Below are 16,567 nucleotides of genomic sequence, written 5' to 3'. Positions count from 1 at the left end.
CTGCTTATCCGTGGAGTGTGGGGTGGGAAGCATGGTCCCCTGCCGCCTTCCTCCCTTTGTCTCTCTCCCTGGGAGGCGACCTGTCGGACAGCTTGTGAGCCCCTTGCCTCGTGACTCATCCGCTGTTCTGTTGGGCCGTGCTACAAATAGCCGCCAGTGGAGTCACCCACTGCCCAAGCCCAGCAACCAGCAAGGCCCCCCCATAGCACACTGGGTTATAGAGCAGCCAGCACGCCCCCCCCCACATCACAATGGAGCCTCGCCATTTCCTCCCTCCCCCCACTTCACCCAGAACATGAGGATTCCCTTCACCCCCCCCCCACTGCACTTCCTCACGGGGCCTGGGAATTCCTTCCCCTCCTGCCCCCCTATTTCCCCAGGGCCTGGGGACCCCTGGAGTCTGCAGCAGTTGACCCAGGCTCTGAGACTCCAGGCCGCACGGGGACAGGAGGGGAGGCTGCAGCGTAAATACCCTACAAAGGCAAGACATCCGCTTTCCCTCCAGAGCTTATGGCCCACACTAACAGCCTGCAGTTATAAAGAGCTGGGTGGCCACGTATATGCAAGCACACTCGGTTATATACAGAAAAGACGGACTCAAACCTACGCACATGCAGAAAAGCTTCTCCCAGCTCCAGCCTCGGGCTCTGGGAGGCGTCAGTCCTTCAAAACGCACGTCTGGGATTTCCCCAAGGTCACAAGCCGTGAGCGCCCTCAGGACCAGAACAGCTACTGGGCAGATCCACCTGCGTCTTGGTCCAGCTTGGCCCTTTGATTGCCTGTCTCCTGGATGAGAGAATCCGACAGCCACCCTCTCCTGGGGACGGGGCGTCAAAGGCTGGGCATTGCATCCCCGGAGTCCTTATGGGGGGCACTGTTGGATATAGTCCTTTGAACCCCAAGTCTTATGGCTCATCTCCCCCCAGGGAGGCGCCCCACTGGGGGCCAGGGACTGCAACCTCCCCCCCCCCGGGGGGCTGGCAGCTGGGGCCAGACCATCTAGCTTCCCCCCTCTCCCCAAACAAAGGAGCTGGCAGCTGCTCCACCATTAAGGAGCTAGGGGGAGGGCAGCAGCTGCAGCGCCATGCTCACTGCTGTGGGCAGCCCCGGTGAGCCTGCTTCCTGCCCTGAGCCCTCCTCCCCCACCCTGACTCCTGCACTCCCCACACCGCCAGCCCCCTGCCCTGACGGACCTGATCAACACCGAGTCAGTCTTCCAGTCTGGAATAATAAGAACCAATCGGGATTAAAAGGGAGGCTTATGCAAATGGACAAGTAAGGAGATCCCATCGCCGTCCTTCCAGCCGTGGGGAGCAGTCAGCCACTGACACACCTCTTCCGCGGACTGTTTAAGAAGTATGGACACTTTTAAAGAAATCCGTCTGAATTCAAAATGTTTCTTAAAATACACTTTTAATAAAAAAACACGTGTATGCAAACAAAGAGACACACTGATCATTATTTGGTCAACATTTCTATGGCCAAACAAGGTTCTAAATACCAAGATATTCGCTGCACCACAGAGATAGGGATGCAAAACACACGGACTAAAACTGCAGCTTCTGCAGGAGAGCATAGCTTCGATTTCCCCACCTCACACATGTTAAATACGTCAGTCATAGAAGTCATCAAATTCATCTGCATGGGTTTGTGGACGCAAAGCAGCCTCAATTTCGGAGTTGCTGTCATCAGATTCACCCCAGAAAGCTGGGAGAAAGAAATCCAATAAAATAATAAACCAAAGCATTTTTAGGCAATCATATATATAGCATACATACTGCAGCAGACTAGAATTAAGACCGACAACAGCCTTTCAGAAACACTATACCACTCATAAGCACATGACAGTTGTCAGACTGGATCAGACGAGTCCATCTTGCTCAATGTCCTGTCTCTGACAGTAGCCTGACCCAACACACGAAGGAGAGTGCACAAAGCAGTTTTGGAGTGGTTCACCCTTGATTTCTGAGGTCTAGAGTCACACTGAGCAGGAGCTGTATCCCTCACCATCTTTGGCTAAATGCCATTGGGAGACTTGCCCTCCATGAACTTATCTAATTCTTGATTGAGCTCAGTTATACCTTTGACACCACAACATCCCATGGCAATAAGTTTCACAGTCAGTGGCGTGTTGTGTGAACAAATTCTTTCTTTTTTGTTTGATTAAAAATGCTGCCTATTCAGTTCATTGGGTGACCCCTGGGTTTTGTACTGTGTGAAAGGGTAAATATATGAGAACTAGGAGTCACCAAATGAAATGAATAGGTAGCAGGTTTAAAACAAACAAAAGGAAGTTTTTCTTCATGCAGCGCATAGTCAACCTGTGGAACTCCTTGCCAGAGGATGTGGTGAAGACTACGACTTTAACAGGGCTCAAAAAAAGAGCTAGATAGATTCATGGAGGTTCGGTCCATCAATGGCTATTAGCCAGGATGGGTAGGAATGGTGTCCCTGGCCTCTGTTTGTCTGGAAATGGGTGACAGAAGAGGGATCATGTGAGGATTCCCTGTTGTGATCCCTCCCTCTGGGGCACCTGGCATTGGCCACTGTGGGCAGACAGGACACTGGGCTAGATGGACCTTTGGTCTGACCCAGTCTGGCCAATCTTATGTTCTTAAATAACACTTCTCTATTCACTTTCTCCATACCATTTTATCCACACTTATCTCCCTGCCTTAGCTGTCTCTTTTCCTCCACTGACCTGCCCTTGTCTTTTAAAGTCCCTCCTTGCATGGAAGCCATTTCAGACTCTTGATCATCTTTTTTGTCCTTCTCAGAACCTTTTCCAGTTCCACTGAACCCTTTTTGAGATGAGCAACCAGGGCAGGACCCGGTACTCAAGATGTGGGCATACTATGGTTTTATGAAGTGCGACAATGATATGTTATGATTTTTTTATCTTATTTTCTAACCCTTTCCTAACAGTCCCTAACAGCAATTAGACTTTTTGACCACTGCTGAATATTGTGGATGTTTTAAGAGACCCTTCCATGTGACTCCAAGATCTCCTTCTTGGGTGGTACCAGTAACAGCCAATTTAAAACCTATCACTGTATTAGCCTCGTTGTACAGTTACAGTTGGCATTATTATACTTTTAGGTATGAATATGCAACACACTGCATAGCTTACAAGGGTTATTTGTTAAATTGTATGGTTGTGCACAAATACGGCACACTGATTTAGACGTTCCACTTCATTGTTTCTACAGGTAGTTTGCTAAAACATTCCGACTCAGAGCAATTTACTCAATCGTCTGGTGTATGAACAAACAGGAGTTTGGTCTGGCATACTCCAATACCCTATCTACTCAACCCTGAAGTGAGGTCATAAATACACTGACCTCACAGAGCGGGCAAAGAAACTGCAGTGATGTCACAAAGTGTCACAAGTTTGTTGCAGGAGTGAATCAGAGCTAACTTTGGGAATTCGCAAGTGTAGTGAGAAACTGATGTAGACCAACAGAGAGAGGAGCAGTCTTCAATTCCTAAGTCTTCCAAAGTGTCCCCAGGCATGAAACGCACTTATTTCAGAGTTACGGAGGGGGGGGGAGGGGGGGAAATGAACCTTATTGCAAACTTAAAAATGTGGGGGGAAAATACAATGCACTTGAAGGAGAAACGCTGCCATAAATTTGGTTCAAGCTGGGGACTTTGTTCAATAATTTTCATAACCACCCCTTAACCAATGCCATATAATAACCACTTTTCCCTAACATTTGTGCCGGCGTGCTATAGGAAAAGTAGCTCTCAAATGCCGGGCTGGCTGCTGGTGTGAATATTTTTACTAGGGAAGGAGCACTGAAGCGCTGGGTTTTAAAAACAATACACAGGGAAGTGACGTGGTTACAAAAAGCGAGGAGGAGAAGATGGGGCAAATGTTGGCGCTGCTGATGTTGGCCATGTCTTGATGTAGAATTAAAAGCTCCTCTCTGGTTCTGTGAGCATAAGGGCAGCTGACAGCAACAGAACCCAGCTAGGGAAGGAGACTGCCAGCTCCATGGCACATTCCTCCGTCACTTTCCAGCTGCATGGAAGCCAATTTGCGGGAGCCCCCTGGAGGATCATCTGTGCTCCAGCAGGTTCTCCTCTCTCTCCAAACTCGTGGGGCAAAGTGGCCCAAGTTAGTATAAACCAAGTGTGCAGTAACGACAGCAGCGGACCCCCTCTGCCTTGTGCAATCCTCCACTCCAGATGGCAGCACCATACTGCCCCAGGGAGTAACAACAAGGCAGCAATACAAAGGAAAGTGGCTGGTTAACTCATTCATTCTACTGAAGAGGCCTCGGCGTTCCTAATGCTTTGGCCATTAGCATTACAGCATAGACTACCCACCTCCAGAATATATTCTCTGTGATTAGAGGGCCAGGGATGGAGGGCTCCCGACACAAGACACTGAGGTCCCGAAACTCTTTTCATTTATGGCAGCAATAACTCAACTGAAGCCAATGGGATTGGCGTAAAACTGACGTCAGAGATCACTAAAGCATTCACCGAGCAATCTGTCTGTATTGGGAAGTTCACTTGCACATGCAAAAATGCACCCTGGCGCACAGACATTTGTGCATACAGCTATCACGACTACAGAAATAGCCAACACGACGCTGGCGATGCAACATGCCCCCAAATCGGATTTACATGTTCACTTGTGAGCGGGCACGTGGAAGTTGATTGTTTTTCATCGCTGGTGATGCGTGACCCTTGGGATAGGCTAAGCGGTACAAAGTCTGGGATTCTGACGATCTTGAAGCTGGGTCCAGGGCAGAGACTTGGGCATATTCAGTGGCGTCACTGACGGCTGCCAAAAGCCGGGAGCAGTCTGGGGCTGCTCAGGAGAGACAGCACAGGATGACGAGCGGTGCATTTCACACACACACACGCACGCACACAGGATCATTCCCCCTAGAACTGCAATGAGTCGTTCAACCTGCATAGTCCCAGGATCCTAAAAAGCTTCCCTGGATCAAAAGCCGTAAAGGCCCTTTTTATTTCTATAGTTCCTTAAGAGTTCATGTCTTCAGAACTTTTTTTAAATTGCCAAGCTCCTATTTTAAGAGACTTATGAGAGGAATTAGAGCAAAAGCACAAGACGACAAAAGACAACAGCCGGAGGTGGGTGGAGAAGAATATTGGGGAAACATCAGGAGATGCAAGGAAAGGAAGCGAAGTTTGCGTGTACGGAACAAATCAATTGAATTGACTAATTTATTACAGCATCTCTTGGGGGGGTTTATGCAGATTTTTTGTGTGTTTCATTCATGGGTTGATTTTCACTATTTTCAGTGTTCTGCATGGTGGATTGTGATTGAAAGGCTACAGAGGGAAATGGGGCTATGTAGAGGCACTGGAAGGCCGAGGGTGGTCGAATCGCACACAAGCAGAGGGAAGCCTGTTCTTTGAAGCAGGCACAGATAGGAGAAGCAGCGAGAGATACAAAGGGAGCCACTGGACCAGGGGCTTGAGCGGAACAAGTGGAATATCAGCAGAGATGAGAGGAGCGACGTTAAGTAGGAACAAGAAGATGTCCAGCACTTTGAAAGGTCAGAGTCACTAGCTTAAGGGGAGTTGATTGGGTCTGTAAGTGGAACATGTCACGTGGCCATGCTCTTCGGTTTAATGGGCTAGCTCCCTGTTATGCAACAAGAGTATTGCAACTAACGAGGGACAGGAGAATTGCCACGGATGGATCCGATCTGTGATCTATCTAGCTCAGGGTACTGTCTCTGACAACGGTCAGCAATAGATGCTTCACAGGAACATGCAAGAAACCATTTCAGATGTGGGGTGATCCACCCTTTCCATTACCTCTCCTCCTAATCCCTAATAATTAGCACTGATGGATACCCTAAGGTCTGAGAGAGAATACTCCTGTTAGCATTCACTTTTCTAACTCCGGGCATCTTGTTATCCATAGAAATGCCCAGTCTTTTCTCAGTCTTGCCTCAGCTACATATTGTGGCAAGGAGATCCGCCCCTAAATTGTGCAGTCTGTTACAATTATTTCTTTTTACTGGTTTTGAATTTGCCACCTTTTAGTTTCACCGACTCTCCTCTGGTTCCTTTGCTATGGGACAGGATGGACAAAGGCTTCTGATCCATCTTCTCAACACTGCTGATAATTGTACAGTAAAACTCCAGTTGTCCAGCATCCAGTGTTCCGGCACTCCTGCTAGTCCGGCACCACCTGGAACCCGGAAGCGCTCCAGGCAGCCGGACAATTGGAGCTGCTCTGCCCCGGGCTTCCTGGTCAGTTTCAGCAGCAGCTGACTTGGGGACGCCTGGGGCAGAGCAGCTGGGGTGCTGCCGGGTTGGTCCCACAGCGCCGCCCCCACATCCCAGACCCCTCATAGCCCCCCCTTCCAATAGTCTGGCATATTTGATAATCCGGCACCCCCTGGGTCCTAAAGGTGCCGGATTATCGGAAGTTTACTGTATATAGTTTTATCATGTTCCCTCTTATCTATGGTGGAGACTCATTACTTTGGTTCGCATATACCTGTCCATTACATTGCGAAAGACATTTCTAAATAGCATGATCTTTGTTTCTTACCTTTCGATTTTATAGTGGTTATTCTGCTTTTGCTGGTGTTCCTGCAAAACAAAGCAATATTTACATATTCAGAAGATGGTACAAAACTATTAAAAGATTAGAGTCAAGTCAATGCTTCTAAGACAGTATCTTCTGTACCTGAATCTCTCTCTTTTTGATTAATCAAGTAGGACTCAACATGTTTTAGAACACCAGGGGCAAAGTTTCATGCACAGCAATGACATTCAGTTGTAAAGGTTTTGTGCACCGTAAGGACATTCAGGGCTATATTCTCAACTGGGGTAATCCAGAATTGCTGCATTGAAATCAATGCTGATTTACTCAGCTAAGGAACTGGCCCGGAATGTCCCTACTGTGCGCAAAACCTTTACAGCTTTTAAAATACAGGATGGTAAAGAAAATAGACACAATCAAACACACACAATCCCCACCACATTTCCTTATTTCCCTTGTCTCCAAAAGTCTTCTTAGAACTTAGCTACTGGGTTCCCATAGCATCACCCATGTCCCTATGTAAATGTGCAGCCTTTCAGCTGCCTTTGATCTACCTTGATGCATATGCAGTTGCAATTCTGCTCTGTTAAGTGACTGATCTTGTGTCTAGAGAGCATCACAAACCCTTTTCAATCTCTCAAACAAGCTGGAATCATTTTGATCTTTTGTGTGCAGCATGTGTATTGTGTGGGTGCTGTGAAATAATCGCATGGGGGGCAACGATGTAGGAGAATTAACTGTTCTATTAACAATCCGGTGATAAGCACAAAACAAAGCTTTCCGTTGATTTTTAGAAGGAAGATTGAATGGGAGATATTTGTCATACGGCTGTTCAGACTGTTGAAATATAAACAAATGTCAATTTGCCATTTGAAACCCCTCCTGGCAGTAAAAACAGGGCTTATTCTTAAATCAGTTATGTCAAGATTTTATACACCTGTAGCATTCCATTTTAAAAAAAGAGAGCTCCTAAAAATAATGATTTAAAACTAAGGATGTAAAAGAAATAGTCTAATCACTATCACAGGGATGCCAAGGAAAGATCCTAAATATGAAAACATTTTTGCAAATAATCTCTGAATAGTCCTTTAAAGAAAATTTACTGTCTCTTTTACACATTTCTCTGTCTAGGCTGACACTGCAAATTCTCACTCAAGCAAGTGACCCCAGTGGTAAGTAAGGGAGTAAATATAACCCTTCTCTTTGATAAGATCGACTAATGAAAAACTGAAAAGATAAACTTAACTCAAGAGCAAGATGATAGTTTCATTACATTACTGCTATAACAGGTGTTACCCTTTTTAGTAAAAGAAATATGATGAGTTGTGTAATAAGTTATTTTATATTTCTCTTAAATGTGGGCAAAAATCCTAGAAGGTCCACAACATGTTAACTGCCCTTCTAAAATGTCCGCTGTTCAACCAAAATATTAAAACGGGAGAATTTACATTCACGTAGATTATAATTTCAAATGTTTTTAAAAAGAAACTATTCAGTTACCCAACTTTTCAATATATCTCACCGAAGCAAATTATTTCATTAATCTTACAGCATGGATCTTACATCTTTCTATCATTCCACTGGAATCCATTTGAGCCCCCTTTTCAGGAATTTTAAAAGCTCTTCCCCACACAAAGCAAACATTTTGCCCTCAAGGTGAGGTCTATTAACATTCAGCTTTGCAGCCTCGGCTGCAGTTCAACAAAGTACGTCTGCGGACAGCCATCTCTATTCATTTAGCAATGAACTTAAAGGAGGTGCCTAATTTTAAGCACATGCTCAAGTCTCTTTTCCTTTAAGGGGTCTTGCACACGTTGCTGAGAAGGGATGGCTTGTTGAAACCGGGGTGAAGGGCTCAGGCTTGCCAGTAATCTCCATTTAGTTTAGGAGCTGGCGGCACGTCTCTGGAGGCACTCTGTACCTTACCGAGTCAGGCTACAGAAATATATTTCAGGAGAAGTTGTTTTCAATGCAGCATCATTTTTTTCTGGGCTCGACTCGGTTGCCCTCGTTGCTGAGCGAGGAGACTTCTGTGAGAAGACCCAGTCCTTTTTCATAGTTCAGCTTCGCAAACTAATCGGTGGGTAGCCACTGTGTGTACTCCGTCCGCTTCTTCGTCTTCCATTATCCAGCAGTGAGGGTTGATTATTATCGCATCGAATCCTAGAACACGACAACTGGAAGGGACCTTGAGAGGTCAGCAAGTCCAGTCCCCTGCCCTCAAGGCAGCACCAAGCACCATCTAGACCAGGGGGTCCCAACCTGGGGTACACATACCCCCAGGGGGTACGAGAAGCTTGTCAAGGAGGTACGGGGAATATTTGGTAAATACTAGATTATCCTAATTGAAATTTTCCAAAAGTAGTCGTGTTCGTGAAAAAAGTTGTGGGTTCTAGAGTCTAGAATTTATTTCCTTTCATATTGAATAGGGGGTACGGAAAGGTTTACTAAAAGCCAAGGGGGCACGGGGACCGAAAAAGGTAGGGAACCCCTGATCTAGACCAATGGTTCTCAGGTGGTCCGCAGCTTGAGCTCAACCCCTTTCCTTCTCCCTGCAGCAGGGAGCCTGTGCTGGTGTCCCACCCAGCCTTGCCCCACCCTTAAGTGGAGCACCAGTGCGGGCTCCGGCCTGTGGGGGAAGGAGGAGAAGTGGAGTCAGAAATGGCTCAACGAGCTGTTGCTCTCACTCCCCTGCTGGAGGAACAGCAGAGCATGAATGCGCTGCCTGGAGGCTTTCCCTGCTGCTCCCATTGGCTGGAATCTGGCCAACAGGAGCAGCAGGAGGCCATGCCTGGGACATGGTGCAGGGAGCGGAAGGAAGCATATGTCCCCCCTCATGCCCAGACGCTGTACCCCATCCCCCTCACACACTCCTCACCTGCCGAGACCCCACACCCCCAGCCCAATCTTGCACCCTCCCCTCCCCCGGACAGACATCCTACTCCCAACCTGCTTCTGCACCCCACCACCCACCAGATCTCACCCCCTCACCCTTTCCTGCACCTCACCTTCCACCCAGATCCTGCATCCCCATCCTGATCCCTATCCCACTTGCTAACAGCTCTTTCCTGCATACTGAGCCCCTCAGTTTTGGCCCCACCCCAGAGCCTGGGGGGGGAGGTTCCACAAAATCCACCAACTCCAGAACCCCAGAAGAGTTAATGTGGCCTGTGGGAAGCCATGAACTTCAGTCCTCCCTGTCCCTTCCCTCCTTCCCCCTTGATGGGTCTGGAGCTCCAGGGGAGTGAGGTGTCTCAGTTGGGGGCCACATCAGTGAGGGTTGGGGGTTTTGCAGGGATTTTTTGGCTTCTCACGTGCGTAGTCCCCAACTGATTTGCCTGCGGGTCAGTGGCCCCGACCCAAAAAAGATGCCCCATCCCTGCCATAAATAAAAACAATGCTGAAACCTTTTTTGTTGGACAAATTCATTTTCCTTTATTTTAAATGAAGTTTGGTAAACTAACATGAGAACGTTAACGCTCTGCTTAAAAGCCATCTCCCTACAAGCACCGGCTCCTGCTTGCTCACCTGCATGTAAACATGTGTAAGACATTTACACAAAATACACATTTGTTAACGGACAGAGGTGGCTCCGGGAGCTAGCACATGTGGGGACCCAGCAAGGGCATCAGCTCCCACCTCGACCCCTTGCTGCCTCTGATAAAGAGGCAGCAAGGGGCGTGTTCCATGTAACCGTCAGGATTAACTGATGATCCCAGGCTTATTGGTTAATCGTGTAAATGGCTACATGCTAACATCCCTAGTGCTTAACCACCCTGACAGGTAGGAAGTTTTTCCTAATGTCCAACCTAAACTTCCTTTGCTGCAATTTCAGCCCATTGCTTCTTGTCCTGTCATCAGAGATTCAGGAGAATAATTTCTCTCCCCTTTTAAGTACTTGACAGCTGTTACGTCCCCTCTCAGTCTTCTCTTTCCCAGACTAAACCAACCCAATTTTCTCAATCTTCCCTCATACCTCATGTTTTCTAGACCTTTAATCATTTTTATTGTTCTTCTCTGAACCTTCTCAAATTGTCCACATCTTTCCTGAAAAGTGGTGCCCGGAAATGGACACAGTACTCTAATCAGCATGGAGTAGAGCAGAATAATTCCTTCTCTTGTCTTGCTTACAGCTCTCCTTGTTAATGGATCCCAGAATGATTTTTTTTTTAACAGTATCATGCTGTTACCTCATATTTAGCTTTTGGTCCACCCTTATCCCTTGAACTCTTTCTGCAGTACTCCTTCCTTGACAGACACTTCCCATTTTGTGTGTGTGGCACTGACTGTTACTTCTTAAGTGGAATATTTTATATTTGTCCTTTCTGAATTTCATCCTATTTATCTCAGACCATTTCTCCAGTTTGTCCAGATCATTTTGAATTACAACCCTGTCCTCGAAAGCACTTGCAATCCCCCTCAGCTTGGTATAATTTGTCCACTCTATAAGTGTACTTGCTATGTCATCATCTAAATCACTGAAGATTTTAACAGAACCAGTCCCAAAACAGACCTCTGCGGAACCTCACTTGTTATGCCCTTCCAGCATGACTGTGAACCATTCTCTCTGAGAATGATTATCCAACCAGTTATGAACCCAGCTTATAGAAGCCCCTTCTAGGTTATATTTCCCTAGTTTATTTATAAGACGATCATGCGAGACTGTATCAAATGCTTTACTAAAGTCTAGGTATACCATATCTACTACTTCCCCCTTATCCATAAGGCTTGCTATCCTATCAAAGAAAGCTACCAGGTTGGTCAGACAGGATTTGTTCTTCACAAATCCATGCTATTACTTATCACCTTATTATAGTCCAGAAATTTGCAAATGGATTCCTTAATTATTTGCTCCATTATCTTTCATGGCACAGAAGTTAAACTGACTGGTCTGTTGTTTCCTGGGTTGTTCTTATTTCCCTTTTTATAGATGGACACTATATATGCCCTTTTGCAGACTTCTGGCATCTCCCATCTTCCATGACTTTTCAACCATGATGGCTAATGGCTGATGTATACCTCCTTGATCAACTCCTTGAGTATTCTAAGATGCAGTTCATCAGGCCCTGGAGAGGTGAAGACATCTAACTTTTCTAAGTAATTTTTAATGTAATATTTTCCTGTTTTAACTTCTGAACCTACCTCATTTTCTCCCACATTCAGTATGCTAGGCATCCAATCACCAACCTTCTTTGTGAAAACCAAAAAAAGAAAGTCAGTAAGAACCTCTGCCATTTCCACATTTTCTGTTATTCTTCTCTCTCCGTTGAGCAATGGGTCTACCCAGTCCTTGGTCTTCCTCTTGCTTCTAATATATTTGTAGAATATTAACTTGTTAACCTTTATGTCTCTAGCTAAGTTGAGTTCATTTTGTGCCTTCGCCTTTCCATTTTTACCCCTACATACTTGTGTTATTTGTTTCTGTTCATCTTCAGTAATTTGACTTACTTTCCACTTTTTATACGACTCTTTTTTAATTTTTAGATCATTCAAGATCTCCTGGTTAAGCCAGGATGGTCTCTTGCCATACTTCCTATTTTTTCTATTCCATGGGAATTGTTTGCTCTTGCATCCTTAACCATGTCCCTTTGAAAAGCTGCCAACTGTCTTGAACCGTTTTTTCTTTGTTTTGCTTTCCATGGGACCTTATCTACCAACTTCCTGGGTTGGCTAGTCGGCCTTCTTGAAATTCATTGTCTTTATTTTGCGGTTTTCTCTCCTACTATTTCTTAGAATCATGAACTCTAGGATTTCACGATCACTTTCACCCAAGCTGCCTTCTATTTACAAATTCTCAACCAGTTCCTCCTTATTCATTAAAATCAGACCTAGAACAGCCTCCCCCCGTAGCTTTCTTCTCCTTTCCCTCAGAGTAGTGTGTTCAGGATGCCTCTGTACCTGGCTTTTTTGTGTTTCTCTCAGCCCCAAATAAATATACGACAGAACTAATCATCTGAGCCCAGATCCTTGAGCATTCCTGAGGATTGCACAGCCCAGCTTAGGTAGTGTGAATGGAAAATTGGCCTTTAGTCCCCTAAATTGGGGTTAGCTGTGTTTCAGTGGTTCCCTTGCAGAACTTAAAGCAGCATGAGCCAACACTATATTATGCTGATTGCCAATGGCCTTGAGGAGCTGATATGGTGGCCAGGAGTGATCAGGGCTATAGGGAAGCCATGCTCACAGGACCTTGGTCCCCTCATGTCCCTCTTTGGGGGTAGAAAAGAGATGAGTAGGGTTGGAGCCACTCACATGGCTCTGAGCACCCAAAGGATCTCTCTCCTGGCTGATTACATTGACTGTAGGATCAGAACCCACCAGCTATATGGCATACAGCTGCAAACCAAGATCTTGACATGGCAGAACAGAGGATGGACAGCAAGGGACTGAAATAGGCATCAGAAGAGGCTCTGAGACAAATTTGCCAAACCTTTCATGAAAATATTCGCATGTAAATAAATGCTGGGAAATAAAATTGGAAATGGGAGACCAGAGAAAAGGACAGTTGAGAATTACTGACTATTCTGACTTCAGACTTGGAAAAAGAAAACATGTGACAAGTCTCATTTCCTAAACAGCATCCTGAAATTCAATGTTAGCCAATGTAGATAGGAGACACAAACTCTCCCTGTATTCTAGAAGGTTTACATTCTGAATCAGTAAATACACTATGAGTCATCATCCATATAGTAAGCATATCATAGCATTAGGATAAGCATATCATAATCATGCAAAATTGCTAAGGAAGAATTGTACGTCAATAAAGGAGAGGAATTGAGGCAAATTTTATTGCCTCAACCCATCTCCTTTATAGACTCTTGCATCTCTCTCTACGTTCTTCTAGTTCTTTAAAATGTATCCCAGCATGAAATCAAGGATGTCAAGATCCTATCAAAAAGCAGTTTAACTCCCAAATAGCATTTTCCTCGTCTATTTTTCTCTAGAACTGATATCCCATTTTAATGCCTATTTAGTCCATTAAGACAAGGCCCTATATGAAGGATGCTCTGGAAATAATAAGGAAGTGAAAAGTTCTTTAAAACATTTTTCCCCAAGAAAATTTCAGTAGGGCTGGTCTAGATTCTCTGTGGTACATGCTAAAAGAGTGAATCAAGTCAAAAAAGTTTCAGTGAAAAATAAAACTTTCTTTTATTTCTGTGCTGGATACATCTCACTTGTTTGAACCCTTAATACTGTATGTTAAGAGAAAACAAAAAGATGTTCCATCAGGAAAACCAACAAAACAGAAAAGGACCTAGCTGTAGAAACACTGATGATATTCCATGAAAAAATACACCTAGAAGTAGATTGGCTAATCTTGTAAAAGAGCTTGAAGCCTGTGTGAATCTATCGTGCAAAAGCATTGTTGAGACACAATAGCGTGCGGTAGACAAATAGAGTTGTTTCTTTTTCACAAGGCAGTTCTTAGTAACCCTCAAAGTTTGAGATGGCTGGTATAGAAATTCTTCCCAACAATGAGTTGAGGATGAAGCTGTGGTCTTTCCCCAAAATTACCCATTTTTCAAAAATGTCCAAAAAAGCTTATCATTGATAAAATGTAAGCCTGACTACTTAATTCCAGTCTCTGTACTGTGACAAAACATTTATTCCTGGGTGGTCATAGATTTTTTTTTTCTGTGAATCAGAATAAAAACTTGCTTCAATGTGGGCTATTATTTCCTCCTGATAAACAAGTAGTTCAAGATAGGTGCAGCTGATGAAGATATTTTCTGCACTTTTAATAAACATGAAAAAGAAAAGTTGGCTTACTTGGTTTTGATCATTTCTGAAGAAAAACTGGACAAATGCACTTAATGACGATAAATGGAAACTTAAATCAGAGAGAAATATGACACGATTCTTGCTTCTATAAAGGACACCCAATAGTAATGTAATTAATAATAGAACTGAAGACTACATTAAAAATAAGACTTCCACATGCAATTACATTTGAATTATGGTATAAGGCTCTAAGGCAAGACAACGTATGTTTAAGACCAGAATCTTTCTAGTCATCAAGCTAGCAGTGGATGGCAGACTGTAAAAAACCTGATGCACAGAGGGTGAAATTCTCCCAGATGCAGAAGGTCCATACAAGGCCTGCTGTGCCATTTAAACCTCTGAGCAAGGCTTAGTAAGGGGAGCACGCAACATGAGTGCAGAGAAGGCCTCTATGTTCTATGTACAGAAAGGGAATTTCTCTGCCACGCCTGCATCCTAGGGGAAGAGGTGGTGTAGGGGCCATGAGCCACCAGCTCTGCATTAGGATGTATCTCAAATCCTCCACACAAAAGACTCAGTGGGGCAGTGGTGACTATTCCATAGGCTGGAACAGTGGCTGTTGACGAGCTGTAAGTTTAGGGTGTGTGGGAATTTCTTCCTTTCTGCTACCACTTAGTTCCAAGCACAATGCTCACACTTTGTGCTGGGAGGGATGAATTTCCAACCAGAGCCAACAGCAAAACCACACAATATGAAATTGAGAATGAAAAAAAAAAGTCTCAGTAACTTTATAAAACTGGTATAAACACACTTTTTAGAAAAGTTTCATGCAAGGTCCTGACTAGTCAAGATACACTGCTAACGACATATAGAGATAAGATTTTAAACCCATGCATTATAGTAAGTTTTCAATATGTCATGCTTACATTACAATGTCTGAACGACCCGTTGAAATCAATCTATAAAATGTTTACTTCTTTGCAAGGAACTTGGAAGATTAAAAGCATCATAAAATTATGTTAAAATAAAACAAAGATTTTGGGTAAGCATTCATTCTCCTATGTATCTCTGTAGAAAAATGAACCATAATAAATCATCTAGAATAAATCCTGTTGCCTTTAAGGTTTTGGATCATATTCAAGTCACTGTAAACTTTCTAGAAAATATACAGACTCGATATCATACCTAAACTCTGTAGCATCTCTTTAGACCTTCAGACAAAATAAAGAATTTTCTTATAAATCAATTAAAAATTGTCAAGAAAATGAGAAAATTGAAATGCAGGGCTTCAAAATAGTATAACTTATTAACTTGAAAAAGCAGGGTGAAATTTGCAAGCCGTTTTAATTTAGCAAAGTATGAGTGCCCCCTAATGGTCAAAGCGCCTGCCTACAGTATAGTATGCTTTGGCATTTTAAAATGCATGTTCGTTACTCTGTTATTAAATACTAATTTATAAAATAATTAAGAGGATGAATTGCAATTGGCAGATTTTTATTTATTTAGAATAAACACAAAATTAATAAAAATTGAGTTTTTGCTTAAGAAATAATCTTTAGAGAACATAATCGATTACTTCCAAAATAAAATATTTTTAATTTTGATTAAATTGTATCGAGTATTTGTATGTTGACAAATTAAAAATTGTATTTGTTACCTTAGGCTACAGGTTATCTTTAATCTTCAGATCATTCTGAAGTGTGACAAAGCAAACAAGCCTAAGAAAAATAAACTGACCACATCAAAATACAGAATTATCCAGAATGCTAGTGACCTCCACTGGCTGATTCTGTTGCTACAGGACTACAAAATGCCACACACATCGTGTTCTACCCACTGTTTGAGAAAGATTCAGTCATGACCTTTTCTCCCAAGTAATTATATTACTTAACAGTCTTTTCTTTTGGCAAAATATTATACTCTTCAAACTGAAGTAACATCTCAGGCAGTTGAAGCATTCTCAGCAAAGTAAACGAATCCAGGAAAAATAGTTTTATAGCTAAAGCAAACCAGGACAATATTTGTGGGAGAAGAGGAAGCTATGGCATGCACCTCTGAACAAAAGGGAACAAGTGGTCTTTACTCAGAGAGCAGCTTCCTATTAAGACTCACTCCTTCGTACATTATGCCTTTCATCCCCACTCAACCACAAAATGATTTTGCTGTAGGAAATACAATAGCAGAAAAAGATTTACATTGAAAGAATCTTTAATAATAAACTGTTGCAGATCTGCCTACTTCCCCATGATTTATAATACAATAAATATCGGATTCTATTAAGTCTCATGCACTGAAGACATTGCACTG

At 43.7% G+C, this 16,567-nt stretch overlaps 1 protein-coding gene across 5 annotated transcripts in view; it reads right to left on the bottom strand.

Moving 5' to 3' along the window:
- Positions 1 to 414: 414 nt before the first annotated feature.
- The window catches only part of KIZ (kizuna centrosomal protein), a 100,759-nt gene continuing 84,606 nt past the window's right edge, over positions 415 to 16,567 (bottom strand). For 2 of the 5 annotated variants that reach the window (XM_075925796.1, XM_006116240.4), the window contains exons 10-11: positions 6,548 to 6,588; positions 416 to 1,707 (exon numbers count right to left, since the gene is read on the bottom strand). In XM_075925796.1, the coding sequence (XP_075781911.1) occupies positions 1,613 to 1,707; positions 6,548 to 6,588 (136 nt within the window). In that variant the 3' untranslated portion in view covers positions 416 to 1,612. Of the gene's footprint in view, positions 1,708 to 6,547; positions 6,589 to 16,567 lie in introns of all 5 variants that reach the window. The other 3 variants (XM_075925795.1, XM_025181305.2, XM_075925798.1) reach the window with 3 other exon arrangements.

The sequence above is a fragment of the Pelodiscus sinensis genome, chromosome 3 (genome assembly GCF_049634645.1).
Source record: "Pelodiscus sinensis isolate JC-2024 chromosome 3, ASM4963464v1, whole genome shotgun sequence".
NCBI lineage: Eukaryota > Metazoa > Chordata > Testudines > Trionychidae > Pelodiscus > Pelodiscus sinensis.
This window is presented reverse-complemented; position numbering and strand designations above follow the sequence as displayed.